At 32.3% G+C, this 26652-nt stretch overlaps 1 protein-coding gene across 1 annotated transcript; it reads right to left on the reverse strand.

Moving 5' to 3' along the window:
- Positions 1–10597: 10597 nt before the first annotated feature.
- On the reverse strand, positions 10598–10954 carry LOC110038507 (RING-H2 finger protein ATL8). Its single transcript, XM_020743372.1, has one exon. The coding sequence runs from the start codon at positions 10952–10954 to the stop codon at positions 10598–10600; it is 357 nt and encodes a 118-aa protein (XP_020599031.1).
- Positions 10955–26652: the final 15698 nt, after the last annotated feature.

A 26652-nucleotide genomic window follows, 5' to 3' on the forward strand; every position in this document is an offset into this window, starting at 1 on the left:
GGATATGTGGGATGTACGGATTGCCAGCCGATATCCTCCCAATCTAACCACGGAATTAGGGAACAAACTCTGGATTAGTCAATGTTCTTTATAGCACTTTGAAGAGGGTAAAGATTAGGATTACTCCTATTTGACACAATACAATTTATATATATTTTTTCAAATGATTTCAATTTCTTCACAATTCATATACTCATTGTAAAGGAGAAGGATGCTTTCTTAAATTTGAACTTTCCGTCACAACAAAAACTTTGTTTAATTTTCATAATTTTACTTTTGGAAATTTAATATTTAGTTTAATTTAACTTATGTATTATTACATATGCATTTTAATTAGAATTCACTTGAGCAGTTAATTTTTAAACTTCACACTTTACTTTTACTTTTATTTTTGTTTTTTATTATAAAATAATTTTCATAATTTACTTTAATATTTTCTAACTTCCCGGTGGGATCGATATCTAGGACTCCATTAGAGCCCTTTATTACTTGAGTGATACGTATACTTGCGTTGATATTAAAGGGGATTTGGTAGTTTAAAAAGAGTTTTAAAAGATAAAGTATTTACACAAAGAGTATTTTGTTGGGATTATATTGCATAGTTATCTGCCGTGTGTGATTTTGTAATATTGAAAAATATTTGCAAAGTTGTCACATTAAATTGCCCTGATCATTCAACATAAAATAAACAAATACTTCATTAATTTCATAAACAAATACAAACACCTATGACACATAATTTCTCAATCCAAAGAGTCTTGGATGAGATAACTCCTAAACATATATTTCAAATACTAAACAAACTTAACATAAAAAACATTTAAAATAAACTTAACACTAACATCAAGACACCAAAACCAAACAAACACTAACATCAAACAAACAAGTAGACTCTAGAGCTTAATTCCATTCTCCTTCCAGTGAAACATATTTCAACATTTCATTTGTTTCTCTTGGGGAATTCAGAATATATATATGATAAAATGAACGGTGGTGAAGAACTCTAGTTGAGTTTTCTTCAATCCACTTGTTTTTTCAGGTACATCGCCTTGTCCGCTTATTTGATAAAACATATATGGCTAAATTGAATTTTAAGTTATCATCTGATATGCTCTAAATGTGTGTTAGTCTTGTTTAATTTTGCTTCAATTGAAACCACATCAGCCTCAATCTTTGCGATCTTCTCTACTATTCCTTCTATACTAACAGCTAGAAATCCATTGTATAACTCTTGCTCACTTTGACTAATGACCCTTTTCTTCATGGCTTCTTCTTTCTTCTTCATTTCAATCTCACAAGAAGACATTTTTGTAAGTTCTCTCTTCACTTAGGCTTTAGGATGAAAATTTTAAGTGGGGTGAGAATTCTCTTCATTCCATACTATTTATAGGCCTTGAATGAATCCTAGGCCCACTACACACATTCTCAAACCACTAAACGACATTTAAACCCACTAAACCATGCTTAATTTTTCTAGAAACTTAATTTTGCACGTTTTGTTAATTGTCGCGCTTAAGCGCCGGTACTTAATTTTGTACAAGTCTGCTTAACGTCCAAATATACATTCTAACACGCCTAAGTCATCAATTAAGGTCTTAGAATCATTACTTAACCATTATATATTTAAAAATACTACCACATTTTTATTAATCAAACACAACAATATAACATTTAAAATAGAAACACACTGATAACTATGGGTTGCCTCCCACAAAGCACTCGGTTTAATGTCGTCAGCCCGACGTAACCAATGCTTATTCTGGTTGACCAAACAACATAAGATCATTTAATTTAAGTTAATTCCCTAAGTAATAGGGTTTCAATCTATGGCCATTCACTTTGAATTTTTTTTTCAGTTTTAGGATCTTTGATATCCACAGCTCCATAGGTATAAACTTTTATTACAACAACTAGGTCAATCCACCTGGACTTAAGTTTTCCTGAAAATAATATTAATAATGTATTATATAGCAAAACTTGTTTTCCTAGCTCAAAATTTTTAGTAAAAATTCTTTGATCATGCCACATGTTCATCTTTTCTTTATAAATCTTACCACTCTCATATGATTCATTCCTTATCTCTTCAAGCTCATTTAATTATAATAATATTTTCTCATCAGCATCTTCTCACAAACATCCTATAAATTATAATTGAATTTCTTGATAGCTCAATATGCTTTATGCTCAATTTTAACCTGTAAATAACAAGCTTTCCCAAATATTAGCCTATTTGGGGATATTTCTATAAGAATTCTGTATGCAGTCCTATAAGCCCATAAAGCATAATCAAGTTTGACTGATCAATTCATTTTTGTTGGATTCACATATTTTTTTCAAAATTCTTTTAATTTCATGATTTTATAATTCAGTCAAACTACTTTTTTGAGGATGATAAATAGTAGCAATTTGATGGTTGATATGATATTTCTTTAATAATTTCTTCATTATTGCATTTCTGAAATTACTTCCCCCATTAGTTATGATCACACTTGGCATCCCAAATTTACAAAATATGTTTGTTCTTAAAAAAATTGCAGCAGTTTGAGCATCACATCGAGGTAAATCAATAACTTCTATCTATTTGGATATTTAGTATGCTGCTCAAAATATATAGAAATTTTTGAAAGATGGTATAAATGGTCCCAAGAAATCTAATTCTCAAATATCAAATATCTCAACTTCCAATAAATAATTGAGGGGCATCTCATTTCTCCTAGAAATATTGCCTACTTGTTGACATCGATCACAAGTTTTGATATAAGCATTAACATCTCTAAAGATTGTAGGCCAATAAAATCTAAATTGCGAAATATTTTATGTTGTTTTATCAACACCAAAATATCCCCCAAAATCAGAATTATGTCATTTTTTGATACTTTGATAAGTTTCTTCTAAAGACTCGCATCTTCGAATAATTAGATCCTTTCCTTGTTTATATAAAAATGGTTCATCTAAAAAATAAGTCTTAGCTTCAGATAAAAATTCCTCTTTTGTTGATATGTCAGACCATAGAGTACAATATCACTAACAAAAAAGTTCACAATGTCGGCATACCATGGAACAAACCACTCATTAATATTGAACAATTCTTCGTTTGGAAAATGTTCATTAATTTCTTTTTCAAAGTAAAGTGATTTTTCTAATTCAAGCCTGAATAAATGATCAACAATTTGATTCTCAGCTCCCTTCTATCAGCTCCCATCCTATCTATTATTTTAAAATGAAATCTTGCATAAGAAGAATCAATCTTATCAGTCTTGGTTTTGCATACTTTTTTTTATTAAATATTTAATAGCAGAATGATATGTATGCACAACACATTTTGTTCCAATTAAATATGATTTGAATTTATCAAAACATACACTATTGCTAATAACTCTTTCTCAGTTGTGGTATAATTAATTTAAGCTTCATTAAGAGTTCCACTAGCATAGTAAATTAGTTTGAAAATTTTATCATGTTTTTGTCCTAAAACATAATAAATTGTATACACCAATAGCATTATCACCTGCATCACACATTAATTTAAAATATTTTTCCCAATCTGGTGAAACAATAACCGGTGCAATGACTAATTTTTCTTTTAATATCTCAAAAGCTTTTATACACTGTTTATCAAAACTAAAAATTACAATTTTTTTTAGAAATGACCTAGAGACTTAGCAATTTTTTAAAAGTTTTTAATATATCGCATGTAGAATTTAGTATGTTCTTACAAACTTCTAATTCCCTCACGTTTGAAGTGTGAGGTAAATTACCGATCATTTGAATTTTTGCAGGATCCACTTCCTTATAATTTTTTGATATATGATGTTCTAAAATAATTCATACTACTACCATTAATTAACAATTTTCCCAATTAAGGACTAAATTTGTTTCTTTATAGCACTTAAGTACTCTTGATAAATGTTCTAAACATGATTCAAATGAAGTTCCAAACAATGAAAAATCATCCATAAGAAGTTCAATTCCTTTTTCAATTAAATTACGAAAAATAGCCATCATACTTCTTTGAACTGTAGCAGAAGCATTACATGAACCAAATGACATTCTTCTAAAAGTAAATGTACCATAAGTACTGATAAAAGTTATTTTCTCTTGATCTTTAGGAGCTATTTGTATTTGGTGATAATTAATATATCCATCCAGAAAACTAAAGTATTTATGCCCAGCTACCAACATTTGATCTAGAAAGGGTAGTGGAAAATGATCTTTCCTAGAAGCGAAATTTAATTTTCTGTAATTAATGCATATTCACTAGCCTGTGACTTGTCTTGTTGGTATTAACTCGTTATGTTCATTCATAGTCACAGTCACTCCTCCTTTCTTAGGAACACAGTGAATTGGACTAACCCATGCTCTAACTGAAATAGGGTAGATAATTCTAGCATCTAACAACTTTAAAATTTCTTTCTTAAAAATTTATTTCATAACAGGATTCAATCTCCTTTGAGGATCAACTCTGGGTTTGTAGTTTTCTTCCATAAGAATTCTATGCATACAAATTAACAGACTGATTCCTTTAATACCAACAATTGTCCATCCAAATGCTTTCATATAATTCTTCAAAGTTTTCGTTAAACTCTCTTCTTCTTCAAAAGTTAAATTTAAGGAAATTATAATAGATAATGTTGAGGAATCACCTAAAAATACATATTTTAAATATTTAGGAAGTAACTTCAATTCGGAAGTAACTTCAATTCAAATTCAGAATGTTTTTCAATCGATGGACAAAAAGATTTATTTTTTTCTGTAGTGTCCAAAACTTTAAAAATTACTCGAACATAATTTGAATCTTTCTTATAAAAATCATCAGATTGCTCTAATTCCTCTTCTTGATCATGTTCCAACTCTTTCATTTCAGATTTCTTTTCATGAGTTATTTTGAAATGAAATTTACTAGGATATCTTACTACATCTATTATGTAACATTCATCATCTTTACCTTTTGTAGGATGCTTCCTTGATTTTAAAATATTAACAGTAACTATTTGATCATTGACGCACAAAGTTAATTCCCATTTCTGCACATTTAACATTGCTCTTCCCATGGCTTGGAAAGGCCTCTCCAAAATGATAGGTATCTCCTTATATTCCTCCATATCTACCATAATGAAATCAATAAAAAAAAGATAAATTGATCCACTTTCACTAAAACATCTTCTATAAATCCCTTAAGATATGTTACTGAATGAGCTACTAGCTGCAAAGTTACAGTAGTAGGGGATATTTCTCCTAATCCCAATCTTTTAAATATTGGTAATGACATAAGGTTAATGTTTGCACCTAAATTTGCACCTAAATAACATAAAATAACATAAACCTTTCCCATAAAATCTGTCTCCTATTGTACATCAAATTGTGAAGCTACCATGATCTTTGAGCTTTTCAAGAAGTTTTTTTCTGAATTATAGCACTGTACTCCTTCCTAAGTACAACAATCTTGTTACCTTCGAACTTCTTTTTACTGTTAAAATATCCTTCATAAACTTCACATAGCTTGACATTTGTTCTAAGGCTTCAGCGAATGGAATATTAATCGCAAGCATTTTAAAGATTTTCATAAAATTTGAAAACTATTTATCGAGCTTTTGTTGACGAAGTCATTGAGGAAATAGAGGTGGTGGTTTTTTCAAATCAATTTTTAGTGAATAAATAGGTCTCTCGAAACCCTTTGGAGCATCCTCTTTAGGCTCTTCAATTTATTCTCTTTCTACTTTAATCTCTTTTTGAACTCTACCTTCCAACTCTCTTCCACTTCTAAGTTGAATGAATTTTTATTGCTTTTTATTCTGGTCCTTTAGATTTGCTTCTGTATTACTAGGAAGTATTCCTTGGGATCTATTACTTAATGAATTGGCTATTTGTCCCAGTTGATTCTCAATATTTCTAGTTGTAGCTCCTTGACTTTGTAACTGATTTCCCATTTGTAATACCACTTCTTATATAAACAAAATTTTCTTCTTAAATTATGGATTACTGTTAAAACTTGGAGGATAAGTAGGTCTATCATTATTATTACCTTAGTTGTTCCAGTTTCCCAATGAGTTTACTTGGTTGTTCCCCCATTATTGATTATTAATATATAGTTTATTGTTATTCCAGTTCAAGTTAGGATGATTTTTCCAACCTTGGTTATAATAGTTTGAATATGAGTTATTTGGCTTATTATTCATGACATTCAAAGTTTCTAATGATGTTTGAGAATCTACCATTTGGCCTAATGAATTCTCTTCAATCATTGAAATTGATTGAGAAAAAATCATTCCAAATTGGTCTAACTTCCTTGAAATTGTAGCGACTTGATTTTCTAGCATTGCAAAAGCATTAGATTCATGACTATTGGCCACTTTCTTAGGATTTACCCTCTAAGAAGGCCTTTGAAAATTATTACTAGTCATCTCTTAAATTAGAGCATAAGCGTCATGAAATGGTTTTAACATCAATGAACTAACAACAACGACATCGATAATAGATCTAAAAGATCCAGCTAATCTATTGTAAACAGTTTGAATGGTTTGAATTATTAACCAATATGGTACATCATGGTGTGGACACTTTTTCGGCAGTTCTTTAAATCATTCCCATGCTTCACAAATAGGTTTTTGAACACTACAATGAATTCATTAACTGTAGGGTTTGCATAATCTCTTAAGGGTCTAAATTCTTATTTAATTTCAGCATTTTGATTATTTTGGTTTGTTATTTCTTAATTTTTTTTTTGATTCTTCTAATAGTTCTTTCTAATTCAGAATTGTAAGACACTAGTCCTTTAGAACGTGAACTATGCATACATTACTACAAAACAAACTAAAATCACACAAATAAGAACTTATATAAAAACAACACTACGATATTCCTATAATAAATCTAAAAGTTTAAATAAGATTTTCTAAAAATAGAAATTTGCTTTACCAAAAATTCCTTAAAAAAATTTATTGAATTGTTTTTCTTTTCTTTTTACTCCCAGCAAAGTCGCCAAAAACTTGATCCCGACTTTTATGATAGTACAATGACGTATGTGTGGTTATATTCTCAATTTCCTTATTTATATTTCTTTCTTTACAACAACACCTAAAACTTGACTCTGAAGCAAATAAGAGTGCAACTAATATATTTAAATATTGGGATACTACGCAAGTATATATATCATTATCAAGTAATATATGATTTTTTGATTAAGCACCGAATATCAAACTCACAGGGAGTAATACAAATTTTTTAGAAGAAATCAGATAACAAATTCTACTATAAAAAATATTCTTACTCAAACTATATATACTATAACAAGAATAAAAGTTTGATTTTTTTTGGTAATTTTTGATAATTGAAAATAAGTGAACAACTAACTAAATTTAACTAGATTTTTAGTAAAATGAAGACAATATAAATAAAATATCTCACATGTAATTCTTACAATATCATCCATATAATCTCAAGTGATTGTTACCATTAGCTTACTGAGACAATACCATCTCGGATCTTACATGTTCTCACAATAAATATTAATATCTTAATTGAACCAAATCAAGAAGTAAAACCAAATCAAGAAGTAAATGAAGTACAATGATTAAATCATCACAACTTAATCCAACATTAAAGATTAAAACTTCACACAATTTCCATCCAACACTTAATTACTTATCATTTTAAGGAAAAAGATAAAGAAAACTATTCAGAATTCATGGAGAAAACACAACAACACTTAAGTTTAAAAGTAGAAATCATGTAAACACATAAGAAGCCTAAATTAAAATCAAATGTAGTTACAAAGATAAAAACTTATCTCAAATTCATCTCCACCAAACTCTTGAAATTCTTTTGAATCTTTTCCTTTCTCTTATAGTACTCTCTACTAACACAACTACAACTACTCTCTTTCTTCTCTCTAAAAATATCCTAATTATTCTATGATGAGAGTGGTAGAAAGAAGTCTCAAAGAGAGGGGGTGGCGACGACCTCTTCAATTCAATCAAAGTCCTTTAATAATTTTCCAAAAGATGCTTTGGTGTCTCTTAAAAAATGTATCCACATTTAATGAATCTTCCAAGAGTTGCTTCCTTTCAATAGCCATTTGAATGTATTTTCGTGCACATTATCCATAATCCACGTTTTCACCAAGAGTTGCTTCAAACACCCCTTCAAAATTAGTAAAAATTCATTGAATCTTCAAATAACTTCCTCTGACGCGTAAGCGCGAGGTCCTCGGCGCTTAGGCTTGGCCTTTTCTTTTTTCCCAGCTCTTAAGCGCCAGTTCTGGGCGCTTAGGTGCCACAATTCATTTGCACATCTTCTTCCTTTTTGCTTCAAATTTGATCATTTTTCACTCTTTTCACCATTTTTCATCTATTTGACTGTACCTGAAAGAAAAACACACAAATACCTCTGTACCTGAAAGAAAAACACGCAAATACCTTCCATTAAAGTGTAATATTCTCAAAAATAGGTATAAAAACATGTACATAAATGCTATATATTTTAAGCGTACCAATAACCTTATATGTAGAGATTTATGCTTGGCTTAATCGATTGAAGGATCACGAGGAATCCTCCTTGGAACATGCAGAATGGTGCAATTATTTTTGTAATTGAATTTAGATGTGGAGGCCTAATTAGGGATGAATTAGGATATTTCCATGTTATGCAGCCTTTTTTAAAACCGGCCCAAAGGTCATGCAGAAAAGTAAATACATAATGAAAATTTCTGATTTTAAAATTAGAATATTTCAATCATAGATTTTAATTTTATCTTGAATCTTTCATTAATAGGATTTTAAAAGGGGAAATTTTTGGTCCTTAAAGAGCCTAGATTTCATTTTCGTAGAGCCCAAATAATTCACAATCAAAGAAAGTGAAATTTCAAGCACGATGCACAATTATAAATCAAGCCAATATACACAATTATAAATCAAGCTAATATATTAGACTTCACACTGATGGGTGTAGTGAAAACTCTTATATCTTATGAAATATTTTTCTTTCTAAGAAGATATTTTTCAGGTGTTCAATGAGAATATTTAGTTTTATGATTAGCTTTACAGTTGGAAATAAAATACGAAACAAATAGGTTAGTGATAGGGTTAAAGTAGTTACAGTTGCAAGAAATATTAGAAAGAGACATCCTGAAGTCTAAATAAATTGTCGAAATTACTTTTTTTTACTACAAAACAACAATTATCGCTTGAAAATTGACTAATATTAATTTTTGACTGAGATTTCTTTAAATTCAATAACATTTAAGCTCAAGATCAGAACGTTAACAACCTACTAAGGCTGCTAGGGCTGTCATAGATCAATAATAGACGAATATTTATCAATATTTTATCTTTAATATTGTTTGTCACTATAGCTACACCAACTCATTCACGAGCATATTTCATTCATATTTTCTTTACAAGTGTAAAGCCAGTGATCTGTATGGGGGTTGCGATCGGCTTTTTACTTAGAGACAAAATATGAAACAATAATATGTGTGAGTGGATTGGTGTAGTTACAATGACATACACTGTTAAAGGGAGATGCTTTAATTAACTATGAGTCAATGCTCGACTATTCAATGATCTTCGACAGAATTAACGTACTAAGATGTTAAACGATCCAACTTCGAGTCGAGATGATTTGGGTTCCAAATAAAATTGATACGTAGTTTCCAAATAAATTTGATCCAAAATTTTGGCTTATACCTTAGTGTTTATTTGAACACAAGTTTCATGCGAGTTAAACTTAGAATCAATTTTCGAGCAATTATCATTTTTCAAACTGATTCTTATTCTGAATTTCGCACGTACCTCATGATTTGATAGTTTCAAATTCGCAGGATTTATTAAAACTCATTCAAACTAATCTTGCTTTCAACCGAACAATCCCTTAATTTAATGACCAACATTCTGTGCTCTAGAACATTGCATGCCTCACCACCACCTTATAAAATTCTTCTTTAAGTCTAAGAATTATTTTCTATCACACAATAGGTCGGATGCATTCTTCCCCTTCAACTAACCAACTTACAATATACTATTTAATCATATCCTCATATAAACCCGATATATCTAGAACTTTCAGACCTTTTAAATGATTTGATCAACTGTAGTTACAACTCTGACACTAGAGCTACTACTGCTAAAATTACATTTTAAGTATTCAGTTCAAGTTCTACTCAAATGAAAGACTTTTGACTCCAATATCCACCACATGATATATTTGGGATGGCCACCCTTTTTTTATAAAATGAATTATAAAATTATTGTAAGGATGGAAACTTTTTTGAAATAATTGTGGGTATTATAAATTTTTTTTGAAAAAATTAAGCAGTTATCTTCTTACAACTATTACATTTTAATAGACTGGATTATGAAATATAACTTCTAGTCCCGTGAATTTTTAAAAACTAACTCGAAAACAACAACCAAATCGGGCTCTGATTACTACACGAAAACTATTAAATTGAGATTTTAAATAAATAAAAAATAGTAATCCATAAAAAAATCTTATTATATCTATAAATCTATGAATTACATTATAAGCTAAATTCAGTACACCAAATCCTCACTCTAAAAACTATACCACAGCATATCAGGATCAAACTATAATTACATCTTCAGACCCTCACCGAGGGGAAGACATCAGCTCTGCAAATTGGACACGTGGCGGGCGACCTCAACCACTTATCAATACAAGAAGCATGGAAGCCATGGCCACACTGCAATTGCCGAACTCGCTGGCCGTCCGAGAACGCAGACAAGCACACCGAGCACTCCTTCTCTCCCTCCCCATCTCTGCACCGGTAACTCCTCGCCGGAATCCTCCGCTCTAAATCCTCTTCGTTCATCCTTCTGCTCACCAGCAGCTGCTTCACCATTGGCGCGAAGACAATCGCGAAGGCGTTTATGAACAGCGTCAAGACCGCCGCTCCGGCGGACCCAATGAAGAAGTAATACTGCGCCGAAGCAGTCATGGTTTGTTTCTGTGAGTTCTGAGAAGCCGTCCTAGTTTTTATAATGCACTTTGGGAAATTTACATGCATGCCACGCAGTTCGTGTGAATTTATATCTATATCATTTTGGTATTATAAAGTTATTCAAGAATATTTTACTTATAAAAAAGGCAACTAATAATAATAATTTGCATCTAATATTTAAGAGTTAGATGTAAAATTCAAATTAAATTTATCAATAAAGTGGTTTTGAATGGTTCTTAAGGCATTATTTCTTATATTTCGTTGTTCAAATTAAATTTAAAGGGTCTTATTTTAAATAAAATAGAGGTTTAATGAAACATTTCGATCTCTATTGATGATGAGGTAGTTGTCAGGTTCTGAATGTGTCATAAACGACGGCCAGCTTGGTCGTTTGCTTAGATATTTTTTATTTTAACATATTGTTGATAATTTTGTTAAATGCAAATGTTAGAGATTAGATAGCTGGAATGCATGGCTTATGTGATGAAGTCTTTTGAAGGTGTCAATGGAGGCCAAGTTTTAATGAAACGTGGCTCTAAGAAACATTGTAAGAAAACGAACTCTGATTTTCTATTCCAACCGTAATAGATATTTAATGGATCTGAATTTACTTGAAAATTTTTGAACTCAACATATGTTGATATTTTATAGAAGGGAATTGGTACATTAGAAATGTGTTCCAGCTGACAAAAAATATTTGGAAGAAATACAAAAAATATCAACGTAGCCCTAAAGGACATCATTGACCCAGGACAAAGTCTCGTGCATTTTGACCCTCCAAAGTCGACTCGATGTTGGCCACCCGAACCAATTACCCATAACTATCCAGGAAGGAAAAGACTCCAGCCGGACCCCTGATGGCCGAAAATTGCCGAGGCAATTGTCCAAGCATGCAAGTATATGTGTCAATTAATATTTGGTTTAGGAGTCCACGTATCGATCCCATGAAGAAAGACAGAAAAAGCTCTAGTTTACTAACTCCAAACACCTAGCTCAGTGTGATCACTACTTTTATAAGACAAATCCTAAATTTTAAATAGCAAGCCGACAACAAAATAAGATTTTTGAAAACTGGAAACAAAACTCTTAGTGTTCTTCTAGAGGAATGAGGCTCGTACATTTGTGACTCGAGTGTCGTGCGATTCTGTGATTTTCGTAAGTGTTCTTTTGCTTGAAGGTTGTCAACCAAGAGTAATGTTTTCTCCTTAATCTTATGCCTAGGTCAGAATAAGAATCAGAAACCCATAAAGTTAAGTTTCATATAACACTATGGTTTTTTCCAAAATTCTGTAAATCCCCTATCAAGATTGCAAATTTCTAACTAGAATATTCCTATTCTACCATGTTTTTGTGGTTAACTTATCGTTCCACTACACAAGATAGAAGTCATAGTTAATAACAAGTTTTAACATTCTAATTGGCCAGATCGGGAGTAAATGAATATAAGAAAGTTGATCAACAATGTGGATACATGAAAGAACAAAAAAATGTTAAAGGGACATGTGAGAATGCCACAGAAAAACAATTATCTGTATATCACAAAGGCACTAAAAAAGATTTAACTACTCATGGAGGAATGAAACGACACATGGATATACAATGGAATTAATGATGCAAGAAGCATTACAAGGTAAAAATCCAAATACAACCAAAGTTCTCCTCTCCTCCACAACAATCAATCTCTCTCTCAAACAAGATTCTCTCAAAGAAAACAAAGAGAACTCGCCTAGAAGTATTCTCCCTCAAGGGAAAAGAAGAGGATCTAAGGCACTCCAAAGAACTCTCTGTTGTAGAAAACCCTAACATTCTAGCCTTTAAAGATGTTTCTTTCCATCCAAAGTGATATATTTATAGAGATTTTATCACATAGGTAAGAATATTTCTTCTAAATTTGTATTCTAAGTTGGGCGCGGGTGCACTGCACTTATACGAATGAGGTGTGGGTGTGTTGTTCATAAGGTTGGAAGGCGACACAGGAGCTTTAACTCTTGGATTCAGGCGTGTTGGGAATTGACGCGAGTGTGTTATTTTTTTAGCACGAGCTCATTAGACACTATGTTTTGTGAACTAGTAAAATGGAGGTTAGGTGCTTGTGCACTTTGGGCCAACACGAGCACGCTCCTTTCAATTCACTAGCATGTGTGTGCTCCAATTTGGGGTGCGAGTGTTCTTGCCTACAAATGTTTTCTTTTGCTTCAAATTCCCTCCTTCTTGCTCCCAACAACATAAAGCCCATGATCTGCACAAATTGACAAAAATAACTTTCTCACATGTCATAAGATCAAAAAACATGCAATAAAAATGATAAAAATGTAAATAATTTATAACATATTGCATTCTCATCAAATCACCCAAACTTATAGTACTTTCCCTTAAGTAATTCTATCACTTTAGCTCAGATTTTTAGAGAAACGGGGTTGGCATAACTTATAGAATGTCATTTCTTCCAATAATGTAGGGTGTGGATCTATTAAATATTTGTGACTTTTATCTTCAGTGAAAATTCTTGTGAGTCAATAATCACTAGTACCTTTCTTTAATCACACTTTTTTTTACATAGAGCTTCCTCAATCCACTTAGTTTAGTGTGCCTACATGTCTTTCCATTAATCCAGGTAATTTTAAAATTTTAATTCTTGTTCAATAAAATAGCTATCCCCTAGTTTTTTATTGGTTCATAGAATCCTTAACTCTCCTTAAAAATTATCTAAGTTAAAGGGGTGAGCTAGAAAATAGAAATTGCAATGCTAGTCCACTCTAAAGCTTCTTCTCCATTATATCCATTATTTTCCTTTTCTAACCAGCTTTTATTTGGAATAGTTTTCAAATTTATCTTTTTTTTTTCTATTTTAGGGAGAGTTATTATATATGGTTACGCGAGATTTTTTAATAATTATGATTCCCTAGTTTTCTCTATGTTCGATAATTTACTTACCTCTTATTGTGGGTTCAATGGATTATATGAATCAATTCAAAATTTAGTTTTAGCTGTGTTCTTTGAATTCCGATTTAGGACTTAAAACCTTAGACTAATTAGTCATTCCTATAGGCATACCTTTCAAATATTTTGGGAGATTTATGTTAAGATGAAAGGTAATTACATTCTAGTGTTAGTTTACTATTTGCAAATCAAATTATAACTTTTATATGGATTTCACATCATCTTAACAAATTTTACCTTTCATTATCATATAGTAAGGAACCTGAAAATAATGCACAATATCAAATAAATTTGAGCACAGTGGTAGAACTATTTTTAGGTCGCTAATAAGAAATTAGATCCATTATCCATATGTGTGCAGAAGTAACTGGAAAGCATGTCAAAAATCATTAGCACAATTACTCAAAAGTTATAACAGAACATGCATCAATGAAAATAAGTGGAGCAACACCAACAAATATGTATAACATCGTTAAGAAAAATCCATCAACAAAGACAGCAAAATCACCCGTGCCACAGACTTATACCTATAAACAATCACAATCCACTAACAAATTGTCGGTCACTTTTCTTTTGAATATAAATTTTTTATTTAATTCATTTTAGTATATATAATTTGGATTTGGAAATAGTATTTTATGTTTGAAAATAAATGACTAACAAGATCTCATAAATTTTAATAGTTTAAATAACCAAGCACAACATTATAAGCAATGCACATATCCCAAAGGATATGCACATTACTTGACAATAAGCTCGATTAAATAAACTAAAAGAATTTACGACATTCGTTTAGTCTGCGAATCTTTTATGTATTGAACGACAAGTTCCCTTACCTCATATAAATATTAGATAGGGTTTATATTACTTGGGTTCTTTAATTTCCTATAGAGTCAAGCTTCTATAGTTAATTACATCCTAAATGATCGATGTCATTTAAGATGACTCTCGATGATGATCAGAGGGACTTGTCTTCAAGAATTCAATGTTTACGGTCTCAAGGTCAGACGTGGAGAAATCAAGTGGGAATGACTCAGGTAGAAACAATTTTTTTTAGGAGTCAAAGGAGTGAAAGATAGGGGATATCACGAATCTGAGGAAAATCTCGGTGACTCTCCAAACTATCCTATTTTTTGCTTTAAATCATTAAAAATGATATTATTTGATGTTTCGATCCTATCAAATTTTATTATGTAGGGCTTACACATTCATGATACCCAATCTTGCAAGTAGCTTGGAAGATAAGAGGATTTATGTTGTACCGAACGAAGAACTCAAAATCCTAAGAGAGATAGGGCTTATATTGCACAACATGGTTGTGTAAAAGCCTAAATATGGAGTCAAAATTTATGCCCCACTAACCGGACAACCTCAAAATCCTATGAGTTGCTTTGTTTAATACTAAGGAAAGTTTAGCTGAAGTAAATTTGCCTTTTTGTATAACATAGGCCACTTTTCGAAGTCGACTTCCATCCGTTTACAACTTACTCCATGCTCCTTACTGTAGAAGCAACTCCAAGGTTTATGTGTTATGTATATACATGTAATTATTTGTTGAGCAAATTGATCTTATTATTATTAAAGTTAAAGGATGTGTATGTTATAGTGATCCATCCTATAAGAAACCAAACTACTGTTCTCTATCCTAAAGGACTAGTATGTAACAAAAAACATACAGAAGTAAAAGGGCAGTGAATGTGTAGTAAAAGAAGAACAATAAACAATATTAAAACACAAAATCGCACACCTCAACCTCTGTTATTGCTACAAAAGGGTTAGTCCAATAATCATAATTTGACAACATGTAGGAAATTTGAGTGAATGCAAGGGATTTAAGCAAATAGTAAGAAAATCCGTCACGAGAGAAACTTTAGTAAATTGCAAGAAAACACGAATCGAGTAAAACAAAACACTTTATCACATATAGAAGACTGTGGGTTAAATGTAAGAATTTAATAAATGTGGGGGCTCAAAGTTGCGTTGTACGCTTTTTAACCCCAACTTTGGATAGGAACTATCAACCAAGCATATCTAAGGAGGCTAAGTCCTGACCTCAATCAAAATGATTAACAAGTGGACCTTCATATGCTAACATCCAAAAATTCTTTAATTTTTTGTGCATGTAGAACTTACTTAGCAATCAAGAGTAGTGTTATCACAGGAAAAGATATATCTGTTATGTTTTGTGTGTGTGTGTGTGTGTGTGTGTGTGTGTGTTTTGACAAAATTAGATAGTTCACTAGTTAATCACTCGAATCAGATTAGAACTATCGACAATTGATGTACCCCTAGTGTGTGTTGTTTTTCTGTGTGTTTTATGTCAATTTAATTCCCTTGAGACGGCGTTAAAAACTTGACCCGACCCAATGTTACGCAGTAATTTAGCTTTAAAAAATATGGCAAAAAACTTAACCTAATTTATATTAAGTATTTAATATGCAAAATTTAAATATTATATAAAATATATAAATTAGTTCACACATCATGAGTTCTACGCAAGTGCACGTATCACTTCAATAATATAGGGCTTTCCTTAAAAACCCCAATATCGATCCCACGAAGAAGCGAGGTAAGAGGTCCTTAGTTAAATTCTAGTCTACTACTATTAGTCCTTAGTTGTTTTTCTAACAAGTACTCATAAATGTAAGTTTTAAGTTTAAAACAACTAATAACTATTCCTAAATGAAAATATTAATTAAAATGCAAATATTAATTCTAAAGATAACCCTTTTTGGATGAATTGGTTTGGAGAATTTTGAGATGTTAAAAACTGTTATTCTTATGTAGTGAAGTGGATAACGTAAAGGAATGAGATACATTATATATTTTATGTTCCAAATATGAGCAATTTTAATTCTCTACCCTCAATCAAGTGTTAATGAGAATCATTGGCTAATCTTAGGTTTAGTCTCTAAATTTGTGGTTAGGCTGGGAGGATACTGGTTCTCACTCCAGAGCTCCCACTTCCATTTCCCTGAAGGCCAACTCTTGTTTTAGTTCTTAAACACTAAGACCAAATTAGGGATTTTAGTCTGTCACCCTAGAATCTCCAATTCTTCGCCCAGTAATATATATATTTCCCTATTTATTTGCATTCAACCCCCATGAACTTCACCATCCATGGAATTTGAATATAGTTCCACTTTGTTGAAAATTACACCGCCCTCTTGGGTCTCAATGCAATTACAACAAATTTTAACACTACAAAGGGCCCTTATTGTAATGTAAAGTAATGTCGGTACTAAAAAGTTAAGGAGTTGCCCCTTGGAAGCTGTCGGCTACCGGAATCAAAACTCCATCGCCCGCTTCGAAAGGACATTTAATTTACATGTATATATATAATTTAGAAAAACATGAAATCAAATTGATCCCATATTTTTCATAGTTTAAATGAAAGAGCACTATACCTAAAACCCTGTATTTATCCCAAAGGATAAACACAAGACTTGAGGATGAGGCTCGATCAAATAAACTAAGAAATATACCGATAATTTCCCCTATTTAATATGAAGAATTAAATAGGATTTCTTTTAAACTAGGTTCAGAGATGTTTCCTATAAGGGCAATCCCTATAGTTAATTACATTTTAGATAACCGAAGTCACCTAAGAAAACTCTCGATAAAAATTAGGGAATATTATCTTTAAGGAGTTCAAAAGGATTGGATTTTTCAACAAAATCAAACAAAGAGGTGTGAAATGGGAATAGCTCAAATTTAAAATATTTTATTGTAGAATTTAAAGGAGGAAGAACTAGATGATGCATAGATCCGGAGGAGAACCTCAGTGACTTCTCATGTGCTGCCCACCGTGCTAGCTCTAAGCTCCTTGCAATGACGAGTTTAAGTTTTCTAGTGTGTCAAGTTATGATGTCAAATCAGATGTCCCTTTAGTTGCAGTTTTTTAAATGTTATGGGGCATGTTAAAGTTGATTAGAGTGACACCGGTTAGGATCCTACGATTTCCTCGTTCCAGTACCCCTATTTTCTATTGGATTCACTTAGTCTAAATGAATTTACTAAACTCAGCTTAATGAGTTCTATACTTTCATTTACTTTCATTTAGACCGTGGGAGCAACCGTAGGTTACCTCCTTCGAGAGATTCTCGATCATTCGATAAAGATGTCTTAATTTAGTTGCAATTGTTGTTTTGTGATGTTTGTGATTAAATTTTTAGTTATTTTATATTTTGAATGTTGTGGCGGTTAATTTTATCTTAGTTGATTTTAGTTTTGGTTTTGGTTTTGCGGCTATCCTAGCAGTTTTAGTTTTTATGCAGAGTGACATCATTGTTTAACATGCATGTTTTTATTTTTTTTTCAAACATGCAGGTGAGTAAGTACAGTAACGTACTAAAAAAGTAAAGTATGGGAAACTAGAAATGCAAATAAAATAAAAGCGTACTTGGATGGTCTTCCCATCATTTTCAACTGAAACTCAAAGTGCATGTGAGAGCATTTATATGTTAAAAGCATTTTATGTAAAGCGGAGAAATAAGGTTCTGGTGATCTACCAAATCCTAAATCATATCTTGGTGAGCTCTCATTAATTCATTTGAGGATGATTTCATTAAGCAAAATATATTAAGTTTAGTAGACCTCCGACGTATCCAGAAGCAGGTCCACGCTTCCTTCTCACCGCCTGGTGAAAAGTCTCGAGCTCATTTAAAATTATTATGTTGCTTAATAATTCATCTTGTACATACCTCTAGCGTTCAGTGAGCATCGATATTTCAATTATCTCTAAGAGTAGGGTAATTATCATTTGACATTTAATTTGAGAATTATTTGGGTGAAGACCTTTAATGGGCAAGTTGGAGTAACCTGAACACTTTGCCAGCATAGCCAATTTCAGCTTTAACTTGGGCTTGTAGTGTTTTAAAGATGTTCAATTTTTTGTTACATTCACTTATGTAATCCTCATTTAACCAAATTTGATTTAGCCTACGTCATTACTAGCCCTTAGGAACTTAGTGGACATATTAGTAATTTTTTAAAGAAATTAAATTTTAAGTGATAATAATTCATCATCAAAAGGTTTAAATGTCATTTAAACACCAGATACAGGTATTAAATTAGTGAGTTATTAACATCCAAAATCATACCCCTAAGTCTAGGATCATTTAATTTAATAGATTTCCAAATTTTAATGATTTAGGAAATTGCAAATTTATCATTTAATTAATAAAAGTGAAATTGGTTTCTACCAATTAATTCATTATATTTTAATCATCTGAACATGTTAATTGAGATCAAAGTATGTCCATCTTACCCTCTTAAATTAAGCCTAAATGTTAATTAGGGCTAGATTTTCAAAATTACACTTTTACCCCTAAGGCTCTATCACTTCATAATTCATTAAATTTAATTCAAATGACTTTGAGATTTTTACCTTACCTCACTAATGAGTCAATTAAGACATCATAGGTGAAAATGTGATTTTTTTAAAAATTAATTTAATTTACATGTTTATTTACATGCAAAAATAGGATTTTTCAAAGAAAAATTCAATAACTTGACCAAGTTAAAGCCTAATCACTAAAAATTTTTATTGGAGGCAGACATAGACTAGAGAACCACATATACCAAATTTTTTTAGTGATTTTTTGAGTTTTATTTGAATTATTAGAATTATTTTAAGTTATGGAGTATCATTAATTATAAAATATTTCAAATATGGAAAATTAATTTTTTTTCATTTTTATTAAATCTCTCTGAGGTCAAAGAACCAAAAAATAAATAAATTTCACATTTTTATGATTTTTCTTTAAATTATTAAAATTATTTAAATGAAAATTTTTTAAAATCCTTTTTTAGCCTTTGAAAGTTATTTTTAAGGTTTCAAAATTCAATGTTTTTACTTAGAAAATTAGAAAAAAATATTCCAATAGCTCCTAAGTTCATAGGAAATAATTTAGAACAATTTCATGAATTTTATTAATTTTATGACTTTTATTATTTTTTTTATTATTTAAATATTCAAAATATGTTTAAAAAAATGAAATTTTTATTTTAATTACAAATTTATTTTTATAAAATCCTTCTAATGACAGAGAACTCCGAAAACCAATTTTATAAATTTTTAAGGTATATTTTGATTGTTAAAAATCATTTTAGTGTCAAAAATGCTATTTAACTTAGAAAATCAGATTATGTTGTCAAATGAACTCCAAATATTTTGAAATTTTTCTGGGGAGTTCTCTAAACTTTAAATTATAGTGGAGAATCAAAATCAAGTCATTTAGATGTTTATTTTTCCCAAATGAATTTCCTTTGTATCTTAGGGTTTTATAAAAATTAGGTGTGTTCTTAATGACTTGGCTCATGAAACTCATGTGAAAAAAATTTTCTAGGGTTCTCTGATCACAGTGAACCTACCAAAAATTTTTTAGATTTTTTCTAAGCAACATGTTAATTACTATGATTAATTTATGCAAATTATGGACATAAAATTGAAAAATATGGATCTCTGTCTAGAGGTCTCCTATGACTTTGAAAAAATCAAGGAATATCCATCATGATAGAGGTAACAACATGCCAAAATATCAAGCCATGGTGAAATACTTGAATGCATGGAGAATCAAAATACTTAGAACAGTATTTAATTAATTAAAAATAAAATATGCATCAAATAAACTTTAAACTATTTCCACATTGTTCTCCTCTAATCATCGAACACTAGGGTATTTTTCTTTTATTTTTGTGATTTTTCTGTGCAAAGATATGATTTTTCTAAGTTATGAGTATTTAAATAAATAGAAAAATCCCTATTTTTTCTATTTAAACACGCGGCGCCGTGTCAAGCTACAACGTCTCTGAAGCTCTGTGTGGCACACTCTGGTTGGACGCCACCATCCATGTAGTCGCTGACTTGGCCTGTGCTTTATGTATCGAAGCGCTGTCCGGCTTCATCTTGCCCGTCTGTTTGATACACGCGCCATCCAACGGCTCCTTGTCATCATCCCTGATAGCCAAAACCCGTGACCATCATCCCTAAAACCTTAAGATCTCTCTCATTTCTCAACCAAATGATCTCAGGTTTGATCTTATAGACCAGGTTTGATCTTATTCAGGTTTGATCTTATAGACTCGTCTAAGTGAGATAAACATATTCATACGATAAACATGCCATTAGACTAACCATACTCACATGGAGAATCAAAATATACTCGAGAAGAGGGGAAGTTCAATACCTTTGCTCTGAGAAGGGAAACTTCAATCAGAGGTGCCCAACACATTCGTGGAGGTCCAAGGAGGCTAGGGATTGGGCCTCTGGTCGTGGTGAAAGGGCTAGACCCAAATTCGATCAAGGCCCAATTTGGGTGTTGATCAAAGTCTAGTGTGAAGGCTCTCTGTGAAGGGGCTACTTCTCCTTTCACTGTGGTGAAGGTGTGGGTGAGTTTAATTGAGATTTGGTGCACTGTGGAGGCATGGTGGAGAATGTCCTGTCTCCGGCAAGGATTTGAGCTCCGACAAGGGAAGACAAGGGAAATGAGGGCAAGGAGGCAAGGAGGTGGTTGGGTTGCACTGAGGAGGTATCAAAGAGGCTATGGGAGCAATTTGGAAGAGTCTCATTGGGAAAATTTCAGCACCCTTCCTTTGGCCGTGAAGAGGCCATTTTATAGCCATGGCCCGAGTGGAGCTCAGGGCTTGGCCTTGGGTACAAAAGTCTGCTTAGGGGGTGGGCTAAGAGGCTCTAACACTTAATTAAGGTGAGCTGGCCCCTAAGGTTGAGATTGGGTTTTATTTAGGGATTGTGGCCCTCAATTTTGAGGTTCTCCGACAACTAGGCCTGCCGGTAGGTCCAGGGGAGGTGGCTAGGAGGTCAGGTGAGCTAGAGGAATCTATCACAACCATTAATATGGGCTGATGATGGGTTTTGGCAAAGATCTCATTGGCTTAAGCAACTTAGGAAACAAATCCCTTGATTTAGGGGAACTTTGGTCCATGGCTCATCTAGGGCGAGCTAAAGTGAGTCTAGCTTGGTCGCTAGGGTCCAAAAATTGGCTGTAGAAGTCTTGTCTTGGTCAATTTGACATGGCTAGTTTAATTTTGGTGCATGGGTTCAATGTGGATCTAAATGGCCAAAAGTTGGGTTTGAATTAGGCTATCCATGAATGTGAGCCCAATTGATTGATCAACATTGTGTATATGATTGTAATGAAGATTTTTTGTGAAGGATTGAATTGATTTTGAGTCCAATTGGGGGTTCAATTTGAAGGATTTGAAGGATTTTGGAATTTTGGTCAATTTGGGCATGTTGGGCTAAACTTGGGTCTAGGTTGGGCTAAGGTTGGTCTAAGTCCAATTTTATTTTTGAGGATGGTCTAAAGGAACATCATGAAGAGTTTTTAATATAAATTGGGTGTCAATTTTGAGGTTAGGGCAATCAATTTGAGGTTAGGGCAATCATCAATTTGGTGGAATTTGGATGTATGGCCAATTTGGGGCAAATTTGAGAATTTTTTGACTTGAGTTAAAATTGAATGCAATTGAGGCTTTACCAAGGCCAATTGAAGGTCAATTTTGGTGTTTATGATTGTTATGAAGAGTTTAGGATTCAAATTGGTGGAAATTGAGTAGGCTATGGGGTTCAATTTGGTGGAACCAAGTCATAGGGCCAAAGTTGAAGTTTTGACTTAGATCAAAATTAGGCTCAAATCATGAGCCAATTAAGCTTGTATTAGGTTTATATTAGTCATTTTAAAGGTTAATTTGAGTTTATAATTGAAATTGAGAGAAATTTGGGCCAAATTGATGGACATTTAAGGTGAATTTGGGGAAATTGGGTCTTTAAAGGCCATTAGGGGGTTTTGGTCAAAATGGTCAAATTTGCTAAATTAGGTTTAATTGGAGGGTCAAAATTGGTTTTGGAAACATTTGGGGTGATTTTCAATGTTTTGGGAAAGTTTGAGGTGCCAAGGGCATTTTAGTAATTTTGGTCATTTTGGGGGTATTTTGGTAAATTTAGAATTTTTTGGTAACTTGGGTATTTTGAAAAGGTTTGAAATGATTTTTGGACAAATTTGGGTATTTTGGGTGGATTTGAGAATTTTGGACAAATTTAGGGCTCCAATGGTATCTAGGTAATTTGGGGGATTTTGGGGCTAAAGGTCAAGTTGGATATTTTTTGTAGAATTGGGGTGCCAACCACCCTATATGAGCCATGGACCAATGGAATCCTCATTTGGGTCATATATGGATTGTGAGTGAGAGTGAGTGTAGTGAGTGTGAGTGTCTTAGCCCCAGACCAGCACCCAGGGTTAACCCTAAGGTCAAATAGTCCTATGGGAACTCTCCTTGAGCTCCCCCATAATGACCCCACCTACTAGGTGCTAGAGGTTAGGACCAATATGTAGAGCTTCAAGTTGAGTAGAGAAGATGGTAGAATTTCTAATGATGAGGATTTCGTTTCTAGTTTTCTAGAAATAGTCAACAGGAAAGTCTTATGGCTAGAACCTAAGCTATTAAAGAGGAAAAACTAAACCTCAACTAAAAGTGAGGTCAACAAGGAAGTGCAAATAAAAACCATCACATTTATAATCAAAACTTCTTCTAGCATGCATTTCATGCATCCCAATATCTTAAACATGAATACTTCTCATTATAAAAGAAAAGTAAAAGGAAAACAATGACATAATTTTCCCATGTCACTATTTCCTAATAAAAAGAAAGAGTAAGAAAGATACATCACAAAGCACAAAGAAAACACAACGGAAAACTTATTCCATCAAAGCAAATCTACGAAATAAGTGTTTATAAAATCATAAGTTAATGAAAAACACAATACTTAGTTTTTTTCCCCTTAAAAGAAAGATAAAAATCTCTCCCACAAAGTCTCCCGATGATCCATGCAATGCTAGTACATCTCCTTACAGATTCTCTCAAAATCTCCTCTCCAATCTCTCCAAAAAGGTAGAAATTTACATTGCTACTCCTATTCTAAGATCTATAAACATTCTCCACATTTTTCCACTCACATACACCACCTTTTCTGACAAAAAATCGCTCTATTATAGTGTAGGGATGAATTTCCCAAGAGATGCCTCAAGCAACCTTCAAAAAATCGTCCAAATACATTGAATCTCGGCCATAACAACCCAAAATTGCGTCCAAGCTGTCTCGGTCGCCGTAAGCACCGTTCTGGGTGTTGTCGGCGCCATATTTTCATCATTCTCTAGATTCGGGCGTCGTCGGTGCCGGTCTGTAGCAGCTCCATCGTTTCGCTCCATTTGGCTCTGTTTCAACTTTGTTTTGCCCCGTTTCAGTTGTGTTTCGTTCTTAATAGATCGATTTACAAAATAAGCATGAAACAACCTTTCTTTAAAATGTAATTTTATTTAAAAATGTGTGAAAAGTGTAAATGAGATTAAGCATAGAAAGACATTGAAATGTGTCAAGTCAAAATTTTCTTTCTTGCTCATTTTTACTCCAAATTGCACCATTTTTGCTTAATTTTCTCCAAAAGTCCATTTCTTGTACCTGAAACCAAAAATATGCAAAATACCTTCCTTTAAAGTGCAATATCATTGAAAATCACCAAATATATGCATTAAAAAGTATATGAAAAATTGAATCTTTTTTAGGCGTATCAGCAATCTAAGAATGTCAGCAGTAACTTCTTACCAAAAGTTGTGGAATAGTATCATCGATTCTATCCCCTCCTTAAAGATTATTGAGGTAGGAGATACTATTAAAATATCCCACTCTTAGCACACATAAGCATTATCGTCTTGGCCCTCGCCACCCAAATCTCTAACTTACACAAGTCCGATGATTCATATGTGGCATTAAATTATTCCCAAGTGTCCACAGGTGAATGAATACCATATCCAAGACTTGTACCCTTGAGCATTAGGTTTTATTTTAGGATAAGTAGTGACGAGGTTTTCATTAAATATTTAAGTTAAAAGGGTCTCGAATCATATCTTGGTGGGTCCCTAAGGCTTTTAGGATGATCTTCTTTAACAAATTTATGTAAGCCCAAATGTCCTCTAAATTGTCCAAAATTTTGTAAAAATATTCTGGGAGTTACCCTAAACAGCTTTAGAATCTCCCGAGCTATTTCAAATTCATGCAATCTTACTTTATTGTTGAATTGATCAACTTTAGTTATAGTAATAGTGTGACGAAGCAGTCATGGTTTTTTTTTCTGTGAGTTTTGAGAAGCTGTCCTAGTTTTTATAATGCACTTTGGGAAATTTACATGCATGCCACACAGTTCGTGTGAATTTATATCTATATCATCTTGGTATTATAAAGTTATTCAAGAATATTTTACTTATAAAAAAAGGCAACTAATAATAATAATTTGCATCTAATTTTTAAGAGTTAAATGTAAAATTCAAATTACATTTAATAATAAAGTGGCTTTGAATAGTTCTGAAGGCATTATTTCTTATATTTCGTTGTTTAAATTAAATTTAAAGGGTCTTATTTTAAATAAAATAGAGGTTTAATGAAACATTTCGATCTCTATTGATGATGAGGTAGTTGTCAGGTTTTGAATGTGTCATAAACGACGGTGCCAGCTTGGTCGTTTGGTTTGATATTTTTGTTTTTATAATTTTGTTGATAATTTTGTTAAATGCAAATGTTAGAGATTAGATAGCTGGAATGCATGGCTTGTGTGATGAAGTCTTTCGAAGGTGTCAATGGAGGCCAAGTTTTAATGAAACGTGGCTCTAAGAAACATTGTAAGAAAACGAACTCTGATTTTCTATTCCAACCGCATAATAGCTATTCAATGGATCTGAATTTATTTGAAAGATTTTGAACTCAACATATGTTGATATTTTATAAAATATCAACGTATTTTATAAAATCTCTCAACGTAGCACTAAAGGACATGATTGACCCAAGACAAAGTTGATTGGATGTTGGCCACCTGAACCAACGGCCCTGACCTATCCAACAAGGAAGAGACTCCAGTCGGACCCCTGATGGCCAAAATTTGTTGAGGCGAGTGCCAAGCATGCAAGTATATGTGTCAATCAATATTTGGTTTAGGAGTCCACGTACCGATCCTATGAAGAAAGACAGAAAAATCTATAGTTTACTTACTTCAAACACCCAGCTCGGTGTGATCACAGCTTTTATAAGCCAAATCCTAAATTCTAAATAGCAAGCAGAAAGCACAACAAAATTTTTGAAAACAGGACACAAAACTCCTGTTCTTCAAGAGGATGAGGCCATACATTTGTGACTCAAGCGTAGTGTGATTTTAAGGTTTTCCTAAGTGTTCCCATACGTTAAAGTTGTCAACCAAGGATAATGTTTTCTTCTTAATCTTATGCTTTGGTCAGAAGATGAATCAGAAACCCATAAAGTTTTCTTTCAATTAACCTTATGGTGTTTCCCAAGGCTCTTCAAATCCTCTATCAAGGGTGCAAATTCCTAACTAGAATTTTATTATTCTACCATGTTTTTGTGGTTAACTTATCATTCCACTATGCAAATGGTATAATTCATGCTTCATTACAAGTCTTAGCAATCTAATTGGCCAGATCATAAGTAAACAAAGATAAGAAAGTTAGCCAACAATGTGGTTAAATGAAAAACTCAAAAAAAATGGTAAGGGTTACAGACCTAATTAAGGTTTAAGATGTGTTTAAGCCTTAATTATGTCTATGAGGGCTTAGACCTAATTAGGGTTTAAGATTTGATTAAGTCTAATTTGGATATGGCTTAAGGGTTTAATTAAGTCTAATAATTTTTAGACCTAATTAGAGTTTAAAATGTGTGTAAGCCTAATTTAA

The sequence above is a fragment of the Phalaenopsis equestris genome, unplaced genomic scaffold (assembly GCF_001263595.1).
Source record: "Phalaenopsis equestris unplaced genomic scaffold, ASM126359v1 Scaffold232974, whole genome shotgun sequence".
In the NCBI taxonomy this organism is placed as follows: Eukaryota; Viridiplantae; Streptophyta; class Magnoliopsida; order Asparagales; family Orchidaceae; genus Phalaenopsis; species Phalaenopsis equestris.

Excerpts from the sequence above, each read along its gene's own strand:
- LOC110038507 (XM_020743372.1), bottom strand. The coding sequence starts at position 10,954 with ATGACTGCTTCGGCGCAGTATTACTTCTTCATTGGGTCCGCCGGAGCG.